The 26,644-nt window shown below is 41.8% G+C and overlaps 1 protein-coding gene across 3 annotated transcripts in view; it reads left to right on the forward strand.

The window, feature by feature from the left end:
• The window catches only part of LOC112224244 (glutamate receptor ionotropic, delta-1), a 417,302-nt gene that overhangs the window by 355,193 nt on the left and 35,465 nt on the right, over positions 1-26,644 (forward strand). For all 3 annotated transcript variants that reach the window (XM_024387684.1, XM_024387685.1, XM_024387686.1), the window contains 4 exons: positions 7,600-7,701; positions 7,876-8,073; positions 8,245-8,581; positions 15,733-15,871. In XM_024387684.1, coding sequence (XP_024243452.1) covers positions 7,600-7,701; positions 7,876-8,073; positions 8,245-8,581; positions 15,733-15,871 — 776 coding nt within the window. The remainder of the gene's footprint in view (positions 1-7,599; positions 7,702-7,875; positions 8,074-8,244; positions 8,582-15,732; positions 15,872-26,644) is intronic.

The following is a 26,644-nucleotide window of genomic DNA, read 5'->3' on the forward strand; positions in this document are numbered from 1 at the left end:
AGCCTAATTTATCTTCTTTTAAAGTCATGACACTAACTACCAACGCATTCTCTATTCCCTACGCAACGTGCAATAATGCTTATCCCTTTATTACAGTGGGATTTTTAAAAACCTGAGTCATATATTCAGAAGAATAACGATGATTCAGTACGAGGATTAGCACAACTGCAATGAAAAACCAAGCGCATAGAGGGTAGGAAACTAGAAGGGGAAAAAAAGACCGAGAATCAGATCACTCTTCAATTCTATTTAGCAGTCAATGGGTGTTTCTCAATATGCATACTATCGTGCTCCATACTCTCTTGCTCCAAGTGCATTCTCCGAGGACGTCCTCTTGAGTACGTTGTTGTGAGGAGGAGAGTGTGGCGAACGCATGAAACCTTTCATTTGAGAAACACTCGCACTCTCCCTACTGTTTTACCTCACGCTGCATCTCCCCATTCACTGAACCTTATACCAGCCAGGACAGTGGTGACAATAGAGACAAAATAAGGTATACACAAAGCAAGCGTTTAATTGCACAATTATCAGCTCTATATTATCACGTTTCAGGAGAAGACCCAGATGCAGACAGTGTCGAAGTAACACAAGTTTATTACTAGAACAGGGGGCAGGCAAAACGACAGGTCAAGGGCAGGCAGAGGTCAGTAATTAGAGTCCATCAGGTTCAGAACGGCAGGCAGTCTCGGGGTCAGGGCAGGCAGAGGTCAATAATCCAGGGTGGTGTGACAAGGTACAGAATGGCAGGCCGGCTCAGGGTCAGGGCAGGCAGAATGGTCAAAACTGGGAAAACTAGAAAACAGGAACTAGAAAAATACATGAGCAAGGGGAAAAAGCTGGTAGGCTTGACAAACTCAACGAACTGGCAACAGACAGAGAACACAAAGAACAAATACACTGAGGATAATGGGGAAGATTGGTGACACCTGGAGGGGGGGGTGAAGACAAGCACAAAGACAGGTGAAGCAGATCAGGGTGTGACAGATATGTGTGAATTGTGATCTAGCTAGCCAGCTATACTTTGATTTGGACTCACATGCCGACCCTCCCGTGCCCCAATTTGCATGCTCCGAGCACGGTAGTATGCATTTTGAGATACAGACCATTTTTATCTGTTGAAAAATTAAGCCGTGATGTCACTGGTAGGCTAACAGCGTGAGTCAAGTATTGCGTGTATCATTCACATCACGCAATTGCATGCTTTGAAGCGACTAGGCTAACAGGTACAATGCAGTGTGGTGTACTAGAGCTGTGTGGAGCAGATAGGTCGGTGTTGCCTTTTGTCTGCATTGTGGCGAGTCCCTACTGGGAGAGATAGTACAACACAACATGGCTCAGTCACAGAGCAAGAGTGGATCCCACCGGTGGTTCTAGGCCTGTCGATTATCTCAACCAGGACAGAGAGGTGTAATCTCTGTTGGTTTGACACAGCGATAACGTTTTTGATTGGGGTTAAAGGAGAGGGGGGGGAAAGTGATGGGAGGCACAAGTGTGTCAGACGGTCTCTGTACATAGGTGTCTTTGCGGTCTTTCAATGGAGAAACGGAGATAGGGATCCATCAGTGGGCTATTTCAAATATTAAAAGGGCTTATCGCCTTGTAGCACAGCTTTGATAAGATTTACAGGGATCCTGCTGGCTCTGAAGCCTGATAGGCTTGTTACAGTGGTAGTTCTGCCCACCGACAACCAAAACATACAGGTTGATGTGCATCTCTTTCATGGAGCAGAGCTGAATTACACAGACAGTCATTTGGAACATAATGGGATTTGACTGAATAGAAGTCGTTCTGAAATGAGTGCATTTCAAAGGAGAAGAAAAAGCAGGGCTTTCGTGACCATTTAAATCTCTAACAAAAACAATTTGCTGTTCAGAAATCCTCAGTAATATATGCAAAATAATGACATGGGGATATTGTTGATTTTGCTTTTCACTTGTTAGTCCCTAATAATATTTTGTGATTTCTTGATGAGTTGAGCTAGGTCTGCAAAGTTTTGAAAATAAACGAGAGCCTGATAATTTGTTTAAATTCACTGTAATAGAAGTGATATTGAATATCTCTGATACATTTGAATCTGCAATAATTCGTGCTGCGGTAATTAGAGAAAAATAAACAGCGCATCTAAGCCACATCTATTGATGGTGGCAGTATTGTTATTTTTACTCCCCCGCCTGCATTTAAATGAACAAAGCACCACCAGCGTTCTAATCATTTCAATTCTTGCCACACACTAATTACACTTAGTTGGCAATGCTTTTCTGTGAACTGTCTCCAGAGATGTAACTTCCTGGGGGAGATTCAAAGATCAGAGACAGCATAATAATGAAATACACAGGAGTGGATTCAACACGAATACACCATTTCATCAACAGTATATTCTTTGTCTTCTCAGAGTGGTTTCTGTATGCTTTCCAAAGAAGTGGAGAGTAGAGTTGATATTCCTCTTTAAGCCTATACTTTCTATAGCTAGAAATGAAGGTGCCCTGCCTGACTACACTGTTAGAGAAGGCTGGGGGTTCATAAACATTGATGGAAGAGAACATCAATTAAATGGTTGTGCTTTTCTCTCTCCGCCTAGACTCAGAGCGTGACTGAGTTGAGCCACATTGGACCTGATGATGCAAACTTAAGCAGCGCTGCCACATGGCTAAAGGGAAGCATTTAATCATACTGGTTCGTTACTTGTAAACAAACACAGTATGACCAACACTTACGTAGCCTGTCTATTTCCATGAACTATTAACTCAAAATCGAGTGATTTTCTGTCTTCTAACAATCCAAATATATTCCTAACTCCCCCTTTGGTTTTATGAAATTGTTATACACATTCATCCAGACGATCTTCTCTGTCATAGCAGTAATCCATCAAAGCCTCAATGTAATTTTGATCATCCGGGAAGAGTTGGCCAGCGGGCGTGTGATACATTGACGTGGGGTTCAGCTATCCTGACAGATAGTCACACCAGTATCCTCTCCGCCTCGAGCAGTTTTTAGATCATTTCTGTGAAAGGACATGTATTAAAGGACGGACACAGCAGGTGTGAAGTGGAGGCAAGCGGGGCATTTAGCTCCGTCGCCCACTCAAAACAGCGTCACAGATGACTGAGAGGCCTGACATTTTTACAAAGGGAAGAGGGATGGAAGCGCATGCTTGGCGAGGCATAGACCCACCATTGAGCTGTCCACCTTGAGAGCAGGCTGCGCTTCCGTCCCTCAGAGCCTAGTTCCTATCGAGGTTTCTTCCTAGGTTCCTGCCTTGCTAGGGAGTTTTTGCTAGCCACATTATATAAGTAATTTAGGACAACTTCTGATTTAAAAAGGGCTTTAGAAATACATTTGATTGATTGATTGTCTGGGCTGTATGTCTGACCTGTCTGCTGATCAGAAAGGATTCCCTGTGGACTAGGATAGCAGTCTAATGGCGTCAACATGCTTCAGTTCAGTAAATGACAACAAAGACTTTATTGAAGAATCTCTACTTTTACCAATCACCAATGAAGGGGCGTAGACTTCGGCTCCGAACTTCGGTTTGTCTCCAGAAAAAAAAAAATGTGTGCGCTCGAACAAACCCTGATCGAAGTCCAACACAAAGAAACGCATCACAATGTCGTCATCATACATGCACGAACTCTACCGAACTGTTTCGGCTTGGAAGCAAGCGGACGCCTTAAGCCGCTGCCTCCAGATCACATAACAGCATGCGTTCCAATCCAGCACATTGTTAATTTAGCACACTCTCCTTTTATATTTCCTCTCGACCTCTGTCCTGTCCAATCAAACAAAAAAATATGTGAGTAGTGGGACTTCCCCATTCCTTTAAAAGGAAAATAGAGCGCTCCCATACAATAGGAGGATATGGGACTTCCTGTAGAACAGGAAAGAGTACTATCATGGCCGTACTGAGAGTCAGTGGCGTCAAGTACAATGCTAGGGGCTAATGGTGACCATTGCCCACTGAGCATTTGGCACTGGAAAAGCTAGCGGAACTGACTTTCCTCTTAAAACATAAGGGTACATTATGAAATGATTTTCTGTCCTTTGCACATTGTCTGAGATTCTACATTATGTGCACAGAGTTCATCATGATTTCTGTTCAAACAGCTGTTAGAACCCTAGAGTTTGACACGACATCACAGTTGAGTTACCTTCCGAGGCAGAAACCATGTTCCGTTCATGTGCAGGATTTAAATGTACTCGGGTCGATATAGATTATGAAGTTCAACATGGCGGACCACAATGAAAGCCACATATGAAATTCCATTGAAAAGTGACCCATGTGATCTGATTGGATAATTTATGCTGTTTCCTCACTACTGTTATTATGAGGCCTTCATTGTGGTTGAGGCCTGACTTTGAGGCTGGGGTTGTAATAGATATGGACTTTATGCTGTGAGACTGTCATGGGTTTAAAGCAGTAGGCTACAGAGCCACTGATTTCTCTATGATTTTCGATAGGTGTTTTGCTATTTCTGTTTACTGAGATCCATGTATTTGTTCTTCAAGAAAACTCGCTTCCTTTGATGAATACGTCGCAGTTTGTAATGTGACTGCAGGGCATACAGTGCCAATAACACATTTGTAAAGTGACTCAATCAAAATGTGATACACTAAATTAGCTGCCTTTTTAAAGTGTATCATTTTCCCCGTGCCTCTGGCTTGGAAAGTAATTGTTTCAATTAATTAAAGAAAGAAATGAATCATAATCATAATCAGAGGTACAGTAGTAGGTTATAGTTTCATTAGTTGACATAGTAGTTTCGACATCTTTTAAGTATGGTTTTAACAATTCCATGGTGTTTGGTACTGCTGCAGGCCCTAATGTACATAAATCCATAATGACTTCCAAGATCACCAAGAGGACGGCTGAGAATATCTGCATCGGAATAATGGTCTTCTCTCTGAGCTCAGGCTGCTCATAGGGAAGCAATGTTTTCCTAGTTTGCCTTTCTTTATATGCCTGTGGGGCTACAGTAGCTCAGGCACATTCATCCTGATGAAAAGGTGTACATTAGTATATGAAGAAAGCATAGAACCCTTTACATTTAAGATGGTTACCATGGTGAGGTTTTCACTAACTGGGGAAATTGATGGTAATATACACTCACCTGCCAGTTTATTAGGTACACCCATCTAGTACCAGGTCGGACCCTTCTTCACCTCCAGAACAGCCTGAATTCTTCCCATCCGTGACAAGGATCAACGAGTTGTGCGTTCCGAGATGTCGTTCTGCTTGTGGCCTGCCTGTTACCTTGCATCATTCTTGGCATTCTCCTTCGACCTCTCTTATCAACGAGGTGTTTTCGCCCAAAGGACTACCGCTGACTGGATGTTTTTTGTTTGTCGCACTATTTTAGGTAAACTCTAGACACAGTCATACATGAAAAGCCCCGGACGGCAGTCGTTTCTGAGGTACTGGATCCGTTGTGCCTGGCACCGATGAGCATACCACGCTCAAAGTTGCTAAGGTCACTCGTTTTGCCCATTCCAACTGAATGCCTCGATGCCTGTCTGCTTGCTTTATTTAAGAAGCCACGGCCACATGACTCACTGTATGTAGGAGCGATACATTTTTGTGAATGGGGTGGTGTACCTAATAATCTGTATATATTGTGCTGTAATATACACTGAGTGTACAAAACATTAAGAACACCTTCCTAATATTGAGTTGCCACCTCTTTTGGCCTCAGAAAAGCCTCAATTTGTCGGGGCATGGACTTTACAATGTGTCGAAAGTGTTCCACAGAAATACTGGCCAATATTGACTCCAGTGCAGCCCACAATTGTGTCAAGTTGGCTGGATGTCCTTTGGGTGGTTGCAGTTCTTGACTCAAACCTGTGTTCCTGGCAGCTACTACCGTAACCTCTTCAAAATGCACTTAAATATTTTTCCTTGCCCATTCACCATCTGAATGGCATACATACACAATCCAGGTCTCAGTTGTTTCAAGGCTTAACCCCCCCCCATCATCTACACTGATTGAAGTGGATTAAAATGACATTGACAAGGGATCATAGCTTTCACCTGGATTCCTCTGGTCAGCCTATGTCATTGACGTCAATGTGTTGTACACTGGGTGTAGTTCAGTAAACATCTGTAGAGTGACTGCATGCGTAGGGCTTGTAACTGAGTGTATGTGTGTTTGTATCGCCCTATGCTTGTTTATGTTTGTGTACTGCATGCCTCTATGCTTGGAAGTGCTGTAAAATAACAATTATCCTACGTGGTCCGTTTAATAGCGTAATAATGACATTAGGCTGAAGATTAAATTGGAAATGAACTGTTATTAAATCTGAGGGTTAATCTTCGAAATCTGGTCATGTGTAAGCATTCTTTCAAACGAAAGTGAACCGTTTTATTGGGCTGGATTGTGTTTATTGATTTTTGAATGTGTGTCACATCATTGTGTGAAATTGTTCATAAAATGATATGAGTTTAATCAGCTGTTATTGCTGTGGTGATGGGTCACACACGCATTCACCCATGCGCATACAAACAGACACACGCACACGCACGCACGCACGCATGCACAACCCGTGAATGGAATTCTTTATACTGTAGGTAACCCATGATAAGATCTGGTATCCATGACACCCATACACTGAATGTACAAAACTTTTAGAACTCTACTCTTTCTATGACATAGACTGACCAGGTGAATCCAGGTGAAAGCTATGATCCCTTATTGATGTCACTTGTTAATCCACTTCAATCAGTGAAGATGAAGGGGAAGAGACAGGTTAAATAATGATTTTTAAGCCTTGAGACAATTGAGAGATGGATTGTGCACGTGTGCCGTTCAGAGGGTGGATTGGCAAGACAAAAGATTTAAATGTCTTTGAACGGTGTATGGTAGTAGGTGCCAACTCAATATCAGGAAGATGTTCCTAACGTTTGGTATACCCAGCGTATGGAGGTGGTCTGTACAGTTTCAACTGACCGAACGGTTTGGCCAGTGAGCCCAATCCTCTCTGTTTGTGTTTAATTTCAGCCAGAGGACTTGTCCACCTGGCCATGCTGTCAGAAACACAAATGTCATATCAAGTAATCAATGAAGCAGCCTTGACGGTGGACTGCAATAGGCCACCTGAGCAAAGCAGATTTCTCACCAGGATCAAACATGGTTGCAGGACACACACCACACACACACACTGTAGCGTAGATCAAGAGAGGGAAATATATTTAGTTGATTTTTTTCTTCTTTAACTATTACTCTGTGCATTAGCATGGCTCTACCTCAGTCAGCTGTTACCAAGGTAACCGTGTCCCCCCCTTCTATCTATCTATCACTCACCGGCCACCTCCAAAAAACATGTAAATGGATTAAATTAGTAGTCGACGATGCCCTTTTCATATTATGAAATTAATTACTGGGGAATCTTTAAGAGGCTTTAATATCAGCTTTTCTTTGGTTGGCATATCAAAAGGTGTCTGGTGGAGATGGATTTTGGTGGGTAATTGTGTGTGATTGACAGCCTGAAAGATAGAACTAGGTCATGGAAAGATTGCTCTCTTTTCTGGGAAAAACATAATTGAACACTTGTTATCGACACACATTTATGAAAGTCTCGATCTCTCTGTCTCTCTCTTCTCTCTCTTAGCTGGCTACGTGGGACTCAGTCCATGGTCTGAATGGGAGCCTGAAGGAGAGTCGCATTGAGAACGGCATGCAAGGAGTCACGGTCAAAGTAGTAACACTACTGGTAAGGAACAACTTGTGACTGTGTTACCGCCCATGTGCTGTGAATTGCAAACATGATCAATGGGGTTCCGCATGTGTGGAACACTGCTGCCCGAAAACATAAGTATTTGATTCAGCACATTCACCCGAATTCATGTAACCTTTTTGATGTGATATTGTGTTTGATTTGGTATAGGAGGATCCCTTCGTCATGGTGGCTGAGAACATCCTTGGTCAGCCCAAGCGGTACAAAGGCTTCTCCATCGACGTGCTCGACGCCTTGGCCAAGATCCTGGGCTTCAAGTACGAGATCTACCAGGTGGCCGACAGCAAGTACGGCTCGCAGCTGCCTAATGGCTCCTGGAATGGAATGATCGGGGAGCTTATAAACAAAGTAAGGCTTTCTATATGGCCCGTGTAACCTTCCAACCTGCCACGTTACCCCAAGGAAAAGAATGCCATTGGAGACCATTAACCAACACAGTTTCAACATGGTTTCAGTCCCAACTCATCCCTGACTGATCGGGGGATGTTTGCTATCATTCTTCTCTGTCTGTCCCCGTAGAGAGCTGACCTGGCCGTGTCAGCCATTACCATCACTCCAGAGCGGGAGAGTGCGGTGGACTTCAGTAAGCGCTACATGGACTATTCTGTGGGGATCCTGCTGAGGAAACCAGAGGAGAAGATCAACATCTTCTCACTGTTTGCTCCGTTTGACCTGGCCGTGTGGGGGTGTATCGCTGCAGCCATCCCCGTGGTGGGAGTTCTCATCTTCCTGCTAAGCAAGATGCAGTCACTGAGGACCCAGAATCCTCCAGTGCCACACCAGCAGCCCGCCACACAAGCGTCCAACTCCCTGTACAGTGCTATCTGGATAGTCTATGGAGCCTTTGTACAGCAAGGTAGGACTAACAACTCTCCTACATACTCATTTAGCTTTTATCTGAGGCAACATAGGCCATTTTATAGTAGAAAACGAATGATGTAATTTGTACGCATCAAATATTTAATGGGAAACATAAATGTTCATGTGCCTGTGCTGTATGTGTTATTCGTGGGTAACATTTAAAAATGCATGATTCATAAAAAAATATCCTGTGACTATTTATGAACTATTTATGATAAGTTGTTTTTACTTTCTAATGCACGGATCAACATCTAAGCCGATTTAGGTAATGAAAGTGATCCTATGCGTTACAATGCCATCCATAAAGTTGCATATGCGATGAAAAAGTCCACACAGCTGTTTCTGAGCTTATGTTGCTGCCTCCATGTCACACACATTTGTACAGTAGAGTTCTCATTGGACCTGAAAATTTGAGCTCGGTCCAACTCAAGCCCGGTGAGCTGAAGCCAGGAACCCAGGCCTGGTACATCATCACAGAAATTAAATGAGCCCAAACACCAAAAAAATACAGATTTCTAGAAAACAGTATATTGATTTAAACTGGTGTTGAGAATAATGCGGCGGAGGTGGGCGGCATTGGAGTGAGGAGACGAGGAGAAAGCCCATGGGCCTAGAAAAAGCGCAGGGTGGAAAACTCTTAGTTATGATTGACTGAATTATGAACATATCGGTATGAAGTAAACTTATGCAATCGAAGGCATGTATCAAATTCTTGCTTTCACTGAAACTCCCAAAGTCATATCCAATTGTAATACTAATTTAAAGCAAGTCATGTGTGGTCACCTAGATGATCATTTCAGCACCGTTTTGATTGGGACAGCGCCGCCGCGCTGCTTCAAGACGGGGACTTGTCTTGATAAATCAATCAATGTCCGATTTTTTTCACAGAATTTCCATTTGGATATTTGTTAAGAATTAGGTTGGGAAATGTCAGCTAAGTTGAGGTGAGTGCTCATGATCATCTTTATTCTACTTTGCTCATATATTAGCTGATCAGAACATAATGCTATCATGTTATGTAGTTTAACAAGTGGATTTTGCTCTTCAGTCGCGTAGTAGGCTGTCCAACTCTCAACCGAAAGCCTGTGACTTGTCTGATAATCAATCAATGTGATTTTGCTTTACTGAATCTCCATCTGTATATTTGGTTTGTTGATTTTTTGGGGTGTGCGAGTGAAGGTGGTAGCTGAATTACTTGTTTGCTCATCTATCACTGATCAGAAGCACAGAGCATGAAATAATGTGGAGGAAATCAAGTGTATTATTTTGCTATTGACTCCTGTATTAGCCTTCATTTACCACCGTCGAGCTGTTTGAGCGCGTCCTGTTTTATCTGTCTTAACGTAACTTAGCCTACTTCAATATAATCAATCAATCATTACATCACGACACAGCACACGAGTCATTCAGAACTTTAAATACAATCAAGTCATTTTTAAAATTTTTGAAATGAAATAACAAAGAAGCCTTGAGAAATTAAACAATAAATAAATAACAACATTTTCTGCCAAACATCCATTTGAATAAATTACTCAAAAGCCCTGTGTTTTGAATGCATGTTTGATTAGCAAAACAGTTGGATCAGTTAAGGGTCTACTTTTGATAGTTTACAAGGGTGCACATAGGGTGTATTTTGTTCGGATGTGTCGGCGATGCCATTGGAATATGGGCTTCTCCTGATTACTGAGATGCGCTGCATGTCGTGATCTTGTGGATCATCATTCTCCCGAGTGCCCTCCACCCTATTCATATCGCAATTTGAAACACTGAAAAAAAAAAAGTTTTGTCAAGGCCACAGATTTCTCTGGCCCAGTCAATATTGGAATCCTGGCGCCTCTAGTGGCAGCTGCAGCTGAGAGAGAGACGGAGTAAGCTAAAAGGACACACAGTATTTTTGTCAACACAGCACGGCAAGCCCAAAACCGACCTGATTCAATTCACAGAATTTGAGGCCGGCCAGGTCTTACAAGTGAATTGATTCCTAATCACAAAAACAAGACCGGGCCCGGGCCGTCGGGTTCCGTCAGGTTCAGGCTGAGAACTCTAGTATACAGTCCATGTAACATAGTGATTGCATTTCAAGCTTGTTAAGCTCACAAGAACACAGTTAAAGTGCCTCTGAATGAAGAAAAGATAGGATATGTTGGTTGGAATCCAAGGCTGGCAAAAGGACTAAATGAGTGTGTCGGCAAGTCCTGTTGAACCCCCAGCTACATGTATTACCTCCTGGCGGAGAGCCCAATGAACCCTTTTAAGCCTCTGTCCTGTTGGTCCTTCGCTACTGGACACTATTTCAAGTGGACACTTTTTACTGTATGGGAAAACAATGGTTCGTTATAACCCCGTTTTTCCTTGAAAGTTATGGAACCTTTTTTTTGTGAACAATTTGTTTTTTATTGGGTCACATACCTCTGGCAGCCCTACCCTATCGCCAAACCCATAATATATATTTAAAAAATATATATATATAAAAAAAAAGGTTTTAATCAAATTGAAATAAACTACACACACTACACTAGAATAGACACAGCGAAGTCATTTGCTAAAACAACACCGTCAAGTAAGCATTTTACATCACACACCTACATCATATCCAACAGTTTAGAGATTTCTGAGGCGCCTGCTTTCCATGTTTCCAAAGTGCTAGGAATGGCTTTATTCATACAGGCAGTGGATAACTCCAACATAATAACGTCCTGAAAGTATGCTAGCCATTTCCTCATACTGTATGAAGGTCATGTGATGGCAACCAACGCTGAACAACATGTTTCTTTGGCAGCAGTCAACCCAGCCAGCCAAACTTTTCACGGTTTCTCACTCAGCTGCCTACCTGTGTCATCGTCAAGCAACAGCGGAATTGGTTCAAGGGGTACAGTTTCATAAATCATGTCAGAGAGAATATACAACACTTTTCTCCAAAATTCACAAACCTCAGGACAATCCCTTACGATATGTTTGTATGTGCCAAGTGTATTGAGGTTAGGTCGCAGTATAGGCTTTGAGCCTGTTTTGCATGAACTCTTACAAATCGTTTCCAGTACGATCTATGACAAAGTTTAAAATGAATTAATTGATGGTTTGGGTTCATTGATGAGTGAAATATATTTTCCCAGACATTGTCCCAGTCAATACTTTTTTAAATATTTTTTTATTTAACCTTTATTTAACTAGGCAAGTCCGTTCTTATTTAGAAGGAAGGCCTACCCCAGCCAAACACTAACCCGGATGGCGCTGGGCCAATTGTGCGCTGCCCTATAGGAATCCCAATCACAGCCGGTTGTGATACACAATGGAATCGAACCAGGATCTGTAGTGATGCCTCTAGCACTGAGATGCAGTAGCTTCATAACCACGCTGTCCCCTCCCCTCCAATAGCCTCATCATAGACAGACAAATCATGTGCCCATGATTTAACCATTGAAAGATCTTTTTTTTTTTTTTTTTTTTTTTTTTTTTTTTTTTCACCTTTATTTAATTAATAACCTCTTGAGCTTACTTGAGACGCAGAGTCCCACCTAGAGCTCTGGAAATGCACATGCGCTACGCTACACGCTAATAGTATTAGTTAAAACGCAAACGTTCATTAAAATACACATGCTTGGTATTGAAATAAAGCTACAGTCATTGTGAATCTAGCCACCGAGTCAGATTTTTAAAATGCTTTTCGGCGAAAGCATGAGAAGCTATTATCTGATAGCATGCAACACCCCAAAAGACCCGTGGGGATGTAAACAAAAGAATTAGCATAGTCGGCGCTACACAAACCGCACAATAAAATATAAAACATTAATTACCTTTGACCATCTTCTTTCTTTGCACACCTTGATGTCCCATAATCAATACTGGGTCTTTTTTGGATTAAATCGGTCCATATATAGCCTAGATATCGATCTATGAAGACTGTGTGATAAACGGAAAAAAATAGCGTTTCATAACGTAACGTCATTTTTTAAAAGTTAAAAATTCGACGATAAACTTTCACAAAACACTTCGAAATACCTTTCTAATGCAACTTTAGGTATAACTACACGTTAATAAGCTATAAAAATCATCAGGAGGCGATGTAAATTCGATAGCTGGCCGTGTGGAAAAATGTCCGGAAAAAAAGAAAGACAATGCCTCGGGTCGGTGGTCGGAGGGAATCGGTTCCCTTTGGTCGGATCTACCAAGAATCAAATCAGAATCAAATGAGGAGACTCTATACATCCTGTGGAAGCTGTAGGTACTGCAAGCTCGGCCTCATTTAATACGGTTCACCTTCAACAATTCCTGGGAGTGGCGCATGGATATTTTTTTCCATCTCCAGTGATCAGATTTTCCTGCGCTTTTCGATGAAACAGACGTTCTGTTATAGTCACAGCCGTGATTTAAACAGTTTTGGAAACGTCTGAGTGTTTTCTATCCAAGGAAGCCGATTCTAGACATACTAATCATATGCATATACTATATTCCTGGCCTGAGTAGCAGGACGCCAAAATGTTGCGCGATTTTTAACAGAATTTCCGAAAAAGTAGGGGGAGGCTTAACAGGTTTTTAACCAGGTAGGTTAGTTGAGAACAAGTTCTCATTTACAACTGCGACCTGGCCAAGAATAAAGCCCAGCAGTGCGACACAAACAACAACACAGAGTTACACATGGAATAAACAAACATACAGTCAATAATACAATAGAGAAAGTCTATATACAGTGTGTGCAAATGAGGTAGGATAAGGGGGGGTGAGGCAATAAATAGGCCATAGTGGCAAAATTATTACAGTATGGCAAATTAAACACTGGGGTGGTAGATGTGCAGAAGATGAGGGTGCAAGCAGCGATACTGGGGTGCAAAGGAGCAAAATAAATGAAATAAATAAATAAATAACAATATGGTGATGAGGTAGATGGATGGGCGATTTACAGATTGGCTATGTACAGGTGCAGTGAACTGTGAGCTGCTCTGACAGATGGTGCTTAAAGCTAGTGAGGGAGATATGAGTCTCCAGCTTCAGTGATTTTTGCAGTTCGTTCCAGTCATTGGCAGCAGAGAACTGGAAGGAAAGGCGGCCTAAGGAGGAATTGGCTTTGGGGGTGACCAGTGAAATATACCTGCTGGAGCGCGTGCTGCGCGTGGGTGCTGCTATGGTGACCAGTGAGCTGAGATAAGGTGGAGCTTTACCTAGCAACAACTTATAGATGACCTGGAGCCAGTGGGTTTGGCGACGGATATGAAGCGAGGGCCAGCCAACGAGAGCATACAGGTCGCAGTGGTGGGTAGTATATGGGGCTTTGGTGACAAAACAGATGGCACTGTGATAGACTGCATCCAATTTGCTGAGTAGAGTGTTGGAGGCTATTTTGTAAATTACATCGCCAAAGTCAAGGATCGGTAGGATAGTCCGTTTTACGAGGGTATGTTTGGCAGCATGAGTGAAGGATGCTTTGTTGCGAAATAGGAAGCCGATTCTAGATTACATTTTGGATTGGAGATGCTTAATGTGAGTCTGCTTTAATAGTTGAAGATGAGAAGAAATAGCGGACACAAAACCTCTGGACGGGAATGTAAAAATCCACTCTATCACCGGGTGCCTTCCCAAACTTGTACCCCGTGGGACCCCATAGGCACGAAGTGCTGACCGCAGTCTAAGGTATAGAAAGAATGACGACCCTGGCCAATCAAAAAGAAGAGTCCCTGAAAACTAAATAGACCCTTTGAGTTGAATATATCCCCTAGATTATTGACCCCTTTTTCAGACCAGGCTCTAGACTCAAAGGTTTATTACCGGAAATAATATTTATGGCATGGAGGGGTACGGAGATGCAACTTCCAATTACCACCTACACACTTCTCAACCTTTCTTAAGTTCTCTATAGAACCAAAATACAGCATGCATTTCTTATTAGATATACCAGAAAATGACACATCCTTCAATCTAATAGGTGAAACAAGTTCTTCCCAAATAGTTCTCCAAGAGAATGAGGTAGACTGATCAAACAATGATATGAGTGGGAATAACTGTAAACACAACAATTTGGTAATGTAAGTCCACCATTACACTTCTGTCGTTGTAACACCTCAAACATTCCTAAGGTGTTCACGTATACGTTTATCAATCGTTCCCCAATAGCCTACTGGTGGAGTGAGTGGGATCATCATGCTCAGGAAACTAATATGTGGCAACACATTCATCTTTATGACAGCGACACTAGTTTGCAAAGAAATCTCATTCAACCTCCTTGAAAATGTTCTCATAATTAAACTTTACCAGACCATGCAGAGATGTTTGTATACTGATACCCAAATAAGGGAACTGTGATTTCATAGGAGTTGTTGAGGGAAGTGAAACTTTCTTGGCCGCTTCATTAAGAAACATTATTGCTGATTTTGTCCAATTTATCTTATACCCGGACAGCAATTTGAATTCTTCAAATGTGGATAATAAAGATGAAATTGAATTCTGATATGTGACACATATAGGAGATTATCATCCGCATATAGTGATATGATGTGATATAAGAGGAAGATTTAATCAGTGTAGGCTACGCAATTACATTCTGCCTTAGATGTAGTGCTAAAGGCTCTAGCGACAGAATTATTAACAATGGGGATAGGCCGTCCCCTTGTCTACATCCCCCCCAAAATAGGGAACGGACGTGAGAGTATACCATGAGTAGACACCATAGCAACAGGGTTAGCATATAGCACATCACATCGGTCAAATTATTTCCCAAACCAAATTTCTCCAAGTTATGGAGCCTTTGAAGTTGATCACTCTTGCATGATCTGGATTTGGTCGAGATAATCTGTTTTCTTAGTGCAGTATATTGTCAAGCAAATGTGTTAAGGTAATGTAAGTCCACCATTACACTTCTGTCGTTGTAACACCTCAAACCTAATCTTTGGATGTTTGCCATTCCTAATGTGTTTGCGTATACGTTGATCAATCATTCCCCAATAGCCTACTGGTGGAGTGAGTGGGATCATCATGCGAACAGACCTCAACCATTCACCAATCCTTATTAACCTTTCCTGTCACAGCATTTTCTATATACATCCACCCACTTTCCCAGCTGCTTGTTCCTCCTCAACCTATTAGAAACCTCATAACTGTAGATGCTCCATCTTCCACCCAGTCGGGATATTGACATGTCCTTTATGTCCTCTATAGGAGGGGACAGCGTGGTGAGCTCTGTGGCCCTGAGGATCGTCATGGGCAGCTGGTGGCTCTTCACCCTCATCGTATGTTCCTCCTACACGGCCAACCTGGCAGCCTACCTCACCGTCTCCCGCATGGACAACAACGTACGGTAGGTCACTCCTTGCCACTCTCCACACCATGAATCAATTTGATTCCCCTCCTGCATAAAAGTGTCGAGGTATTGTTAATCTGGGTGATCAATTCATGAATGACGACTTTGGCTCTCCCCGCTGTGGGACTGGCTAATGTTCTGTCTTCACTGAAGGACTAGAAAGACCATCCAGAGGGGAGTTCATTGGCTTTTGTTGTCGGCTTTTCACAACAGTGTTGTCAGTCAGTGTTTTATGGGGGGGGTGCGTTAGGTATAATGCTTCTTTATTAGCCAGAGCCGTAATGCAGAGCATTCATCCTGTAGCAACATGGGTGGCAGAACATATAGTACAGCACAAATCTCCACAGTGTCATCCACAAAACGTTTAACTGAAAATGACTTGACATGTCTAATGCATCATTGTGGTGTTCGGTAGCATCTAACACAGCACCTTCCTTCTGAAGGTGATACTCCACAACGCTGGCATATGCCAACTGTTTGAAATGCCAGACAAACATCATGGCATCGTCCAGTCGAATCCATGTTTAGTAATGATGTGCCTACATTGCCATCCTGCTCACAAACACACAGACACACGTACACGGACCTCACACATGGAGGCATGCGGTTGGATCTTTCAAGATTACCATCCCATCTTTGTTTGCCTTCGGATCTGCAAATGTTATCCACCGCTTATCCCCGCACAATGTATATTTGCTCGGGCGCTGTGGCTTTGATGTCCGATTGTATGTGATTATGCTGATGTTGTGCAAATGGTGTGTGAAAAAAGAGTGCCAACGTGTATGGTTAGGTGAGACAGCCACATATTGCACTCGTAGTAACTCCATTTTTCCTCAATAAAGTAGTCCTCAGCAAAGTCAGTGGTAGTAGGAAAAGGCAAGTGCAAGCTTTTTTTTTGCGGGGGGGGGGGCATAAGAGTGTAAGAGTGTGATGTTTTATTTAAGATACTCTTTGAAGATGTTTTCAGAACATTGTTTCTGTCTGTATTCTTGGTACATTATGTAATGGAGACAGAGCTCTAGCCATTCTGTTGATGCTGCTGTTGGGAGAGGCTCTTTATTTATAGACATCCTGATCATTCATCCTCCTGTTAGTGGAACTATGGCTGAATCGGACACTGGGCTCTTGCAACTGTCGCTGGGGATTTATGTCAACCTGACCCAGAGTTAGTGGAAAGGGTAGGAGGTGGTTGTGGATAGCTAGTGGAACGGGTAGATACGGGAAACAGTGCCTATCATAAGTATTCACCTCCCTTGGATTTCTTCAGATTTTATTGTGTTACAAAGTGGGACTAAAATGTAGTAAAATGTGTACTTTTTTTGTCAACAATCTACAGACAAAATACTCTGTAATGTCAAAGTGGCAGGAAACTTATAAGATTCATGAAAAATAAAACGCTAATATACTTTGATAAGATAGGTATTCACCCACCTGAGTCAATATTTAGAAACACAGTGGTTACAGCTGTGTTCTTGGGAAAGTCTCTAAAAGCTTTGCACACCTGGATTGTGCAATATTTGCTCGTTATTCTTTTCAAAATTCTTCAAGCTCTGTCAAGGTATTGGGGATCATGCGGGACAGCAATGTTCAAGTCTCGCCATTGATTTTCAAGCAGATTTAAGCCAAAACTGTAACTTGGCCACTCAGGAACATTCACTATCTTCTTCGCAAGAAACTTGACCTTGTGGTGTAGGTTATTGTCCTGCTGAAAAGTGAATTCCTCTCGCAGTGTCTGGTGTCAAGCAGAGTGAAGCAGGTTTTCCTCCAGGATTTTGCCTGAGCGTACCACAATCCTGTTTCTTTTTATCCTGAACAACTCCCCAGTCTTTGCCGATGTCAAGCGTACCGATAGCACGATGCAGACACCACATGCTTGAAAATAAGGAGGCAGTTGCTTAGTAATGTGTTGTGTTGGATTTTCCCAAAAAACATGAGGCTTTGCATTTAGACCAAAAAAGTCTATCCCTTTGCCGTGATTCCCCATCCTCAGTGTTCTCCCATAACAGCCATTGTCCTCATGGTGACAACCTAAAAGCAGTTTCCTTCCTGTCCTGCACTTCAGTTCAGATGGACAACTGTATCTTTGATGTGTCTTGACGGTTTAATTCCATCATACATAGCATAATTATTAACTTTACCTTGCTTATAGAGATATTTAATGTCTTTTTTTGTTTGTTTAATTGTTACCCATCTACCAATCACAGGCCTTCTATAATGAGGCTTTCAGAAAGCTATCTGTTCTTTGTAGTTGAATCTGTGCTTGAAATTCAATACTTGACTGAGAGACCTTACTGATGTATGTATGGGGGACAGAGGAAGGGTTAGTCATTCAAAAATCATGTCAACCCCTATTATTTCACACAGAGTGAGTCCACGTATCTTATTACAGTATGTGATTTGTTTCGGTCAAATGTTACTCCTGAACTAATTTAGGCTTACCTAAGCAAAGGGGGTAAATACTTGTGCAACAACTTCATTTTCGTTATTTAATTTGTATTCCTTTGTAGAAGTTTGTAGAATTTTCTCGTCACTTTGAGTATTTTGTGTAGATCAATTATAAAACAATCACAATTGAGTATGTTTCAATCCCACTTTGTAACTTAACACAATCTGAAAGGGGGTGAATACGTATGATTCCCACTGTACATATTGGAAAGTACATTGGACACATGATTCCCATCCCACACCGATGAGCCTCTATCTGAAGGTTCTCCCATTGTACTTTTTAGATTAGAAACTACAGTACAACCAGTGGCAGCTTTCACCAGGTGTTAATAGTGATGTATGTGCCTGTGGCATCATGAGTAGCCCCATGAGTTGCTCCTTTGCACCCCAGTATCTCTACTTCCACATTCATCTTCTGCACATCAATCACTCCTGTGTTTAATTGGTATATTGTAATTACTTCAACCACTATGGCCTATTTATTGCCTTACCTCCCTTATCTTACCTCATTTGCACACACTGTAGATAGACATTTTTCTACTGTTTTATTGACTGCGTGTTTGTTTATTCCATGTGTAACTCTGTGTTGTTGTATGTGTCGAACTGCTTTACTTTATCTTGGCCAGGTCGCTGTTGTAAATGTGAACTTGTTCTCAACTAGCCTACCTGGTTAAATAAAGGTGAAGGAAAAATAAAAAATAAAAAGTCCCCACTCATGTAAAAACACAAGTGTGCATTCACGTTCACACAGTAACGCACTCATGCCTACCACTAAGTAATATGCGGTTGCATTGACAGTGTGTGAATTTAGTGACATATGTCATTTGAGAGGTTTTGTACTCCAAACTTTGGTTAATGGTTTAATCAATTAATGACTTTAGATTTTGTTGTCCATTTATTGAAACACGGGAAACAAGTGCTCGTACGTTCTGTGAAGTGGGTGCAATATATTTGAGAAGGTGTCAAGTGACAGAGGCAAAAGATAAAACAAGAACATTTTAGGCATCCAAAAACCAAAAGCTGGTGAGTCATCAAAGTCATAATTATCTTTTCATCCTGATTTTTGCAGCTTTGTTCTCTCTGTTCCCTCTTATCCTTGATCAGTGGATTATGTAGATCTAACCAACCTTGTTCAAACCTCATTTGTATTCGCAGACCAGGCAGCCACCACGAAGATGCTCACAATGTCCAGTGGGTAATTTGTCTGGCAGGCCACGGTGTATTTCTTATTCACATTTTGAATACATGTGTGGAGAATGCAAAACATTTAACTGAATAATTGATTGATTTTAAAGTGACCTCTAATGGGGAGAGAGAGAAGGGGGGGGGGTCTTGATTGCTTAGATTTTTGCCATGGGAAGATGCTTGGCAAACAACAAATAACTCCTGTACATGTGTTCATGTACTATTACAGTGCAAATGTGCTGTACAGTCAGCGGCCAGTTTATTAGTGACACGTATCTAGTAATGGGTCAGAACCCTCCCCCTTTGCCTCCAGAACAGCCTGCATTCTTTGGGACATGGATTCTACAAGGTGTCGGGAACCACAGGGATGTTGATCCATGATAATGTGATGACATCGCGCAGTTGCTGCAGATTGGACAGCGGTACATTCATGCTGCCAGCAGCCCGTTCCATCTCATCCCAAAGATGCTCTTTTGGATTTGTTCCGCAACAATGTTCAGATACGCTGTGGCATTCAATCGTTGCTCAATTGATATCAAGTGACCTAACGTGCCAGGAAAGAATTCCCCACACCAGTACACTACCGCAACCAGCCCTTACATTTGACACCAGGCAGTGTAGGTCCATGGACTCATGCTGCTTACGCCAAATACTGACTCTGCCATCCGCATGACGCAACAGGAACTGGGATTCGTAGGACCAGGCAATGTTTTTCCACTCCTCAATTGTCCAATGTTAGTGATTACGTGCCCACTGGAGCCGCTTCTACTTGTTTTTAGCTGATGGGAGAGGAACCTGGTGTGGTCCTCTGCTGCAATAGCCCATCCGTGACAAGGATCAACGAGTTGTGCATTCCGAGATGCCGTTCTGCACACCACGGTTATACTACGCCATTATATGTCTGTGTGTGGCCCGCCTGTAAGCTTGCAGGATTCTAACCATTCTTCTTCGACGTCTCTCATCAACAAGCTGTTTTCGCCAGGACTGCCGCTGACTGGATGTTTTATGTTTGTCGCATCATTCTCGGTAAACCCTAGACACTGTCGTGCGTGAAAAGCACAGGAGGGCGGATGTTTCTGAGAAACTGTATCCAGCACCCCTGGCACTGCGATTATACCATGCTCAAAGTAGGCTTAGGTCACTAGTTTTGTCCATTCTAACTTTCAATCAAACAGTAACTGAATCCGTCAATGCCTGTCTTCCTACTTCATATAGCAAGCAACGGCCGCATGACTCAAAGTCTGTAGGAGCGATCCATTTTCGTGAACGGGGTGGTGTATCTCATAAACTGACAGTGAGTGGTTTTCCTGATTGAAAATTGCGTTTAATCGAGAGACACTCGTTCAACATTACACAAGTTTGACATCAATCGTGTCCTTAATATGGACATTTGTTATTATTATGGGAATGTGACAGTCTGGAATGATTTTGATTTCTGAAATCTGGGCTTTTTAATTGTACGTCAAATGTTTAATTTAGTATCTTCCTTTAAAGTATGTCATCAAGCCTGTCACGTCGGATATCACTGACTGTCTGAACACTATGGTGACATGCCAATTTTCCAAGCTGCTTCTTTGAACTATATTCAAGAAAATCTAATCCAAGATGACGTTCCATCAGTTCATCTTCAATACATTCTTGTGTTGCAAAATAAATTGTTATATTTATTCAAGTCGACACATACAGCAGGTATTCTTACTCACTTGTTTTGGTGCTTACTCAAAGTAAACTGACGACCAATATATTCATGAATGTTGAAGTGTAGTTTTGCATATGTTGAAGGCCTCTTCAAAAAGCACTAAGCAACACACATATACAGTACCAGTCAAAAGTTTGGACACATCTACTCATTCCATGCTTTTTCATTATTTTTCACTATTTTCTACATTGTAGAATAATAGTGAAGACATCACTATGAAATTACACATATGAAATCATATAGTAACCCAAAAAGTGTTTAACAAATCAAAATGTATTTTGTATTTTAGATTCTTCAAAGTACCACCATTTCCCTTGATGACAGCTTTGCACACTCTTGGCATTCTCTCAACCAGCTTCACCTGGAATGCTTTTCCAGTAGTCTTAAAGGAGTTCCCACTTATGCTGAGCACTTGTTTGCTGCTTTTTCTTCACTCTGCGGTTCAACTCATCCCAAACCATCTCAATTGGGTTGAGGTTGGGGGATTGTGGAGGCCAGGTCATCTGATGCAGCACTCCATCACTCTCTTTTTGGGTCAAATAGCCCTTACACAGCCTGGAGGTGTGTTGGGTCACTATCCTGTTGAAAAACAAATGGTAGTCCCACTAAGCGCAAACCAGATGGGATGACGTATTGCTGCAGAATGCTTGTTAGCCATGCAGGTTAAGTGTGCCTTGAATATGAAATAATTCAAGGCATTCATGGCACACTCACCAGCAAATCACCCCCACACATCACACCTCCTCCTCCATGCTTCATGGTGGGAACCACACATGCAGAGATCATCTGTTCACCTAATCTGCATCTCATAAAGACATGATTTCCACCGGTCTAATGTCCTTTGCTCTTGTTTCTTGGCCCAAGCAAGTCTCTTCTTATTATTTGTGTCCTTTAGTAGTGGTTTATTTGCAGCAATTTTACCATGCAGGACTGATTCACGCGGTCTCCCCTGAACAGTTGATGTTGAGATGTGTTTGTTACTTGAACTCTGAAGCATTTATTTGGGCTGCAATCTGAGGTGCAGTTAACTCTAATGAACTTATCCTCTGCAGCAGAGGTAACTCTGGGTCTTCCTTTCCTATGGCGGTACTCATGAGAGCCAGTTTCATCATAGTCCTTGATGGTTTTTGCGACTGCACTTGAAGAAACTTTCAAAGTTGTTGATATTTTCTGAATTGACTGACCTTCTTGTCTTTAAGTAATGGTGGACTGTTGTTTCTCTTTGCTTACTTGAGTTGTTCTTGACATAATACAGACTTGGTCTTTTACCAAATAGGACTATCTTCTGTATACCACCCCTACCTTGTCACAAATGCATTAAGAAGGAAATAAATTCCACAAATTAACTTTTGACAAAGCACGCCTTTGAATACCTGCTACAATGTAGAAAATATTAAAAGTAAAGAAAAACCCTTGAATGAGTACATCCCATGTATTCTACACTAACCCTGGGTGCTGTTGCGCGCTGGTGCGCCCCGAAGCAGGCATCATGCTGCTATTATCCTACACCTAAATTCTATGATAAAACACAAACATTGACCTTAGCATAAAATTCCATATTTGCAGTATGTAGCCAAATTAGATTGGGTGATTGATCTCTGATGCACATGGTTATGCTTTTCTAGCACTATCCCATTCACAGATAACCGTACAGCTAGTATCTTTATTTGTGTTTTCACTGTGTTTCAAATGGCCCAGGCATGGACCCTGGGATTAACAAGGCAATGTACATGGGCCTGGAAGACCGAAAAAAACCTAAGTGGGTGACTTGTAGCTTTTGTTAGTTACTTCTTAAAGCTGCATGTTTCCGTTATCTGCTTTTGGGCAAAGGCACGAAGGTACCTGTTCACTTTCCCCCTTTTTTTGTCCAATTGAGCCAGTGAAAATGCAGCTAAGCTTGCAGTTATATTGAGGCCAGTTATTTAGAGCATTTCAAGTTTCCACTGAGGGCATCTTAAATCATTTAAATGGTCGTGGGTTGACTTAATGCAGTGTCCATGTAATGCATATCCACAAAATGAAAACTTCACACTCATCCCCTATGTGAGATTCCATATTTAAAGTCTGCAATACCGTAACACCCACAGGATTGAGTATTTCTAGATTTTCTAGTAAACTGGATAAAATATATAAAACAAATACTGGGCTATATTCTATGCTAACCTTTTTTTTAAACAATTTAATGATGTTATGCGAATGCAATTGCTCAGAGAAAGAGATTTTGTTCGACAACTTTTCTTCTCAAAAAGACAGGGTTCAAAATTATTGACCAGGATAAAGGCACTGGCCCTTTTTCTAATGTTTTATGAGATTGTAGAACATATTGGGAAGGATCTTAGACCATTCCACCACACAGAATCTTTCCAGATCCTTGATCTCCTTGGCATGCGCTTATGGACTGTCCTCTTCAATTCAAACCACAGGTTTTCAATGGGGTTCAAGTCTAGAGGCAGATATGGCCATTGCCAAATGTTGATTTTGTGGTCAATTAACCATCTCTTTGTGGAATTTGATGTGTGCTTGGGGTTATTGTCTTGCTGGAAGATCCACTTGCAGCCAAGTTTCATCCTCCTGGCAGAGGCAACCAGGTTTTGAGCTAAAATGTCCTTGTACTGGGTAAAGTTCATGATGCGGGGTTCTTTTCTGCTCATCACATCCTTCTTTTTACGCCAAACCCACCACTGGTGTGCATGGCCAAAGAGCTCTATTTTCATGTCATCTGACCACAGCTCGCTCCGGTTCCAACCGAAGTGCCACTTCCATTTAGCAAACTCCAGGCATTAGCATTTGTTTAGTAACATGAAAATAAAGCTATTTGGCCACACACACACCAAACTACCTGGCGTATTCTATGAGCTCGAATCAGCTTTAATTAGGAAAGTCCAATAGACATGTTTCATTTCAACCTATTGTGAATCCGCTCACCCCAAAAAAGAGATGGGTCTGCATGTTGCTTAATGCAACACAACTAACGGTTATCACTTGACCCCTTGAAATGTTAGTTGATACGAAAGTATTAACATACTAGGTACCAGTGTATGAGACTGTAAACTGACCTTTCCATCAGTTATAATTAGGACTGACCCCAATTAGTCAACTGGTTGATTGTTTGGTCGAAATCGTGTCTTGTGCGCGGTTTTCAACCATGATTGTCTTTATAAATTCAACTGTATATTATTAAACAGTATTTTACCGTTCCCATTGTCAGAGTGGACACGTTGGTTGCAGAGTTCACAACCTATGCTACACTTGTGAGAAACAAGTTTTGGTTTATTTCGTTCCATTTAAGAATTTAGTCAATTTAGTCATTGTCTTTTGTTTGGAGTGCTACTGTCAATGTTGAGTAAGGACATGCACCTGATTATGCATAGAAGTAGTCCTATAGGCTACCTGACCTGAGCGCAAATGTAGGCATATAAATGTGCACATTTGGCGATCTGATAATATTTCTGATTGGATGAATGCACTACCACTAATGAGTTGTGGAGCTTCTCCACAACAATGTTTTCTTCACCTCAAACAGCAAGCAAACACAAACAAAGTAAGTTTTTACATCCATTGAGAATGACAATAGCTCCTCAATGTATGTGAAAAACCTTTTGAGCTCCCTCCCTTTCGATAACCACTCAGCGTGAAAGGGAAAAATGTCATGCTCTGATCCAGTGGAAATGTCATAAAATAGGTCTACCTGATGAGCTCTTATCCCTTGCGCAAAATGGCCTGCAGCTGTGTCTGTCCCATGCTCACTGGCACCGGAAACTCTGAGGGCCCAGAATATTTTATACACTTGGGAGCTTCAGGCTGGACCCAAGTTAATAGCTGATACAATGTTTCAAGTTCATTGCAGACTGGCCATGTGTAGCAATGTGATTTATAAGATATTTATTTTTATCAGGATATTTTTTTACCTGCAGGCTGCAATGTTTTTATTTGTTGGCTTTATGTTGGCTATTTTTACATGGTCGGCATTGGCAATATAAGTAACTTTTAAGTTTGTGTTATTTTCATTTAGATTTAGTTTTAATTAACCAGATGACAATGATTTTGAGATACAAAGACGTTATAAATTAAATTAAACTGTTTCACGAAAATGTGCATGTGAAAACCATAACTGGCATTGAGACTGGTAGAAATGTTGAGATAAATTGGCTTTCCACATGAGAAAGATTGCCAAGTCCTTCAGGAGTGTAATTGCAGAATCAGCGAAAGCCAGCAGGAGCGGGAGGAGGATGGTCGGGTGATGTTAAGGTTATTCTCTTCTGGTTATCTTGATCTCTGGCACTCTCTTGAGTCATTTGTGTCTTATTTCACCAAACAGCATCAAACAAGTATATCATTTATTTTATTAAAACACATATATAAAAATATACATTGTAAAATATTGACCAATCAATCGATTGCTAAAAAAACCCAGATGTCTTTCTGTCGACTAAGAATATATTTAGTCGGGACAGCCCAAGTTATGATATACCTCAATTAAATCTGTCATTAGTGACTATATGCTCAGGGCTCATTCCAAAATGCAAACTATCCATGTGCCTTTAAACAAATATTTATTAGCTGTGAAATACACAACCGTTGTATTACAAATGGACATGAATTCTTCTTCTAAACCAGAGTATAGCGACAGGTGAAGATTGTGGCAGTGTCACGCCCTGGTCAAAGTATTTTGTGTTTATCTTTATGTATTTGGTCAGGCCAGGGTGTGGCATGGGGTTTTTGTAATTGTGGTGTGTTTGTCTTGGGGTTTTGGTGGTGGTATTGGGATTGTAGCTTAGTGGGTTGTCTAGCAAGGTCTATGGCTGTCTGGAGTGGTTCTCAATCAGGGGCAGGTGCTTATCGTTGTCTCTGATTGGGAACCATATTTAGGCAGCCATATTCTTTGAGTTTGTCGTGGGTGATTGTCCTTAGTGTCTTACTTGTACTCTCTGTTAGTTTGCACTAGATAGGCTGTTTTCGGTTTTCATTTACGTTTATTGTTTTGTAGTGTTTAGTGTTTAGTCGTGTTTACATTTTGTTTAATAAATATGGATCGCAATCGACACGCTGCAGTTTGGTCCGACTCTCCTTCATCACCACTAGAAAACCGTTACAGAATCACCCACCACCAACGGACCAAGCGGCGTGTCAACAGGCAGGAGAAGCCGAAAAGGAGATGCTAAATAAGGATTTCTGGACATGGGAGGAAATCCTCGACGGGAGAGGACCCTGGGCTAAACCAGGGGAGTGTAGCCGCCAAAGGAGCAACAGGAGAAGAGGCAACAGAGGCAGCAGCAGCAGGAGCAGCAGCAGCTACAGTGGGAGAGGTTGCACCACCTGGAGATATGGACATGGGAGGAGGAATTGGACGGTAAAGGACCCTGGAATGAGCCTGGAGATTATTGTCGCCCCAAAGCCGAGCTGGAGGCAGCAAAAGCAGAGAGGCGGCATTATGAGGAGCT

The sequence above is a fragment of the Oncorhynchus tshawytscha genome, linkage group LG25 (assembly GCF_018296145.1).
Source record: "Oncorhynchus tshawytscha isolate Ot180627B linkage group LG25, Otsh_v2.0, whole genome shotgun sequence".
Classification (NCBI taxonomy): Eukaryota; Metazoa; Chordata; class Actinopteri; order Salmoniformes; family Salmonidae; genus Oncorhynchus; species Oncorhynchus tshawytscha.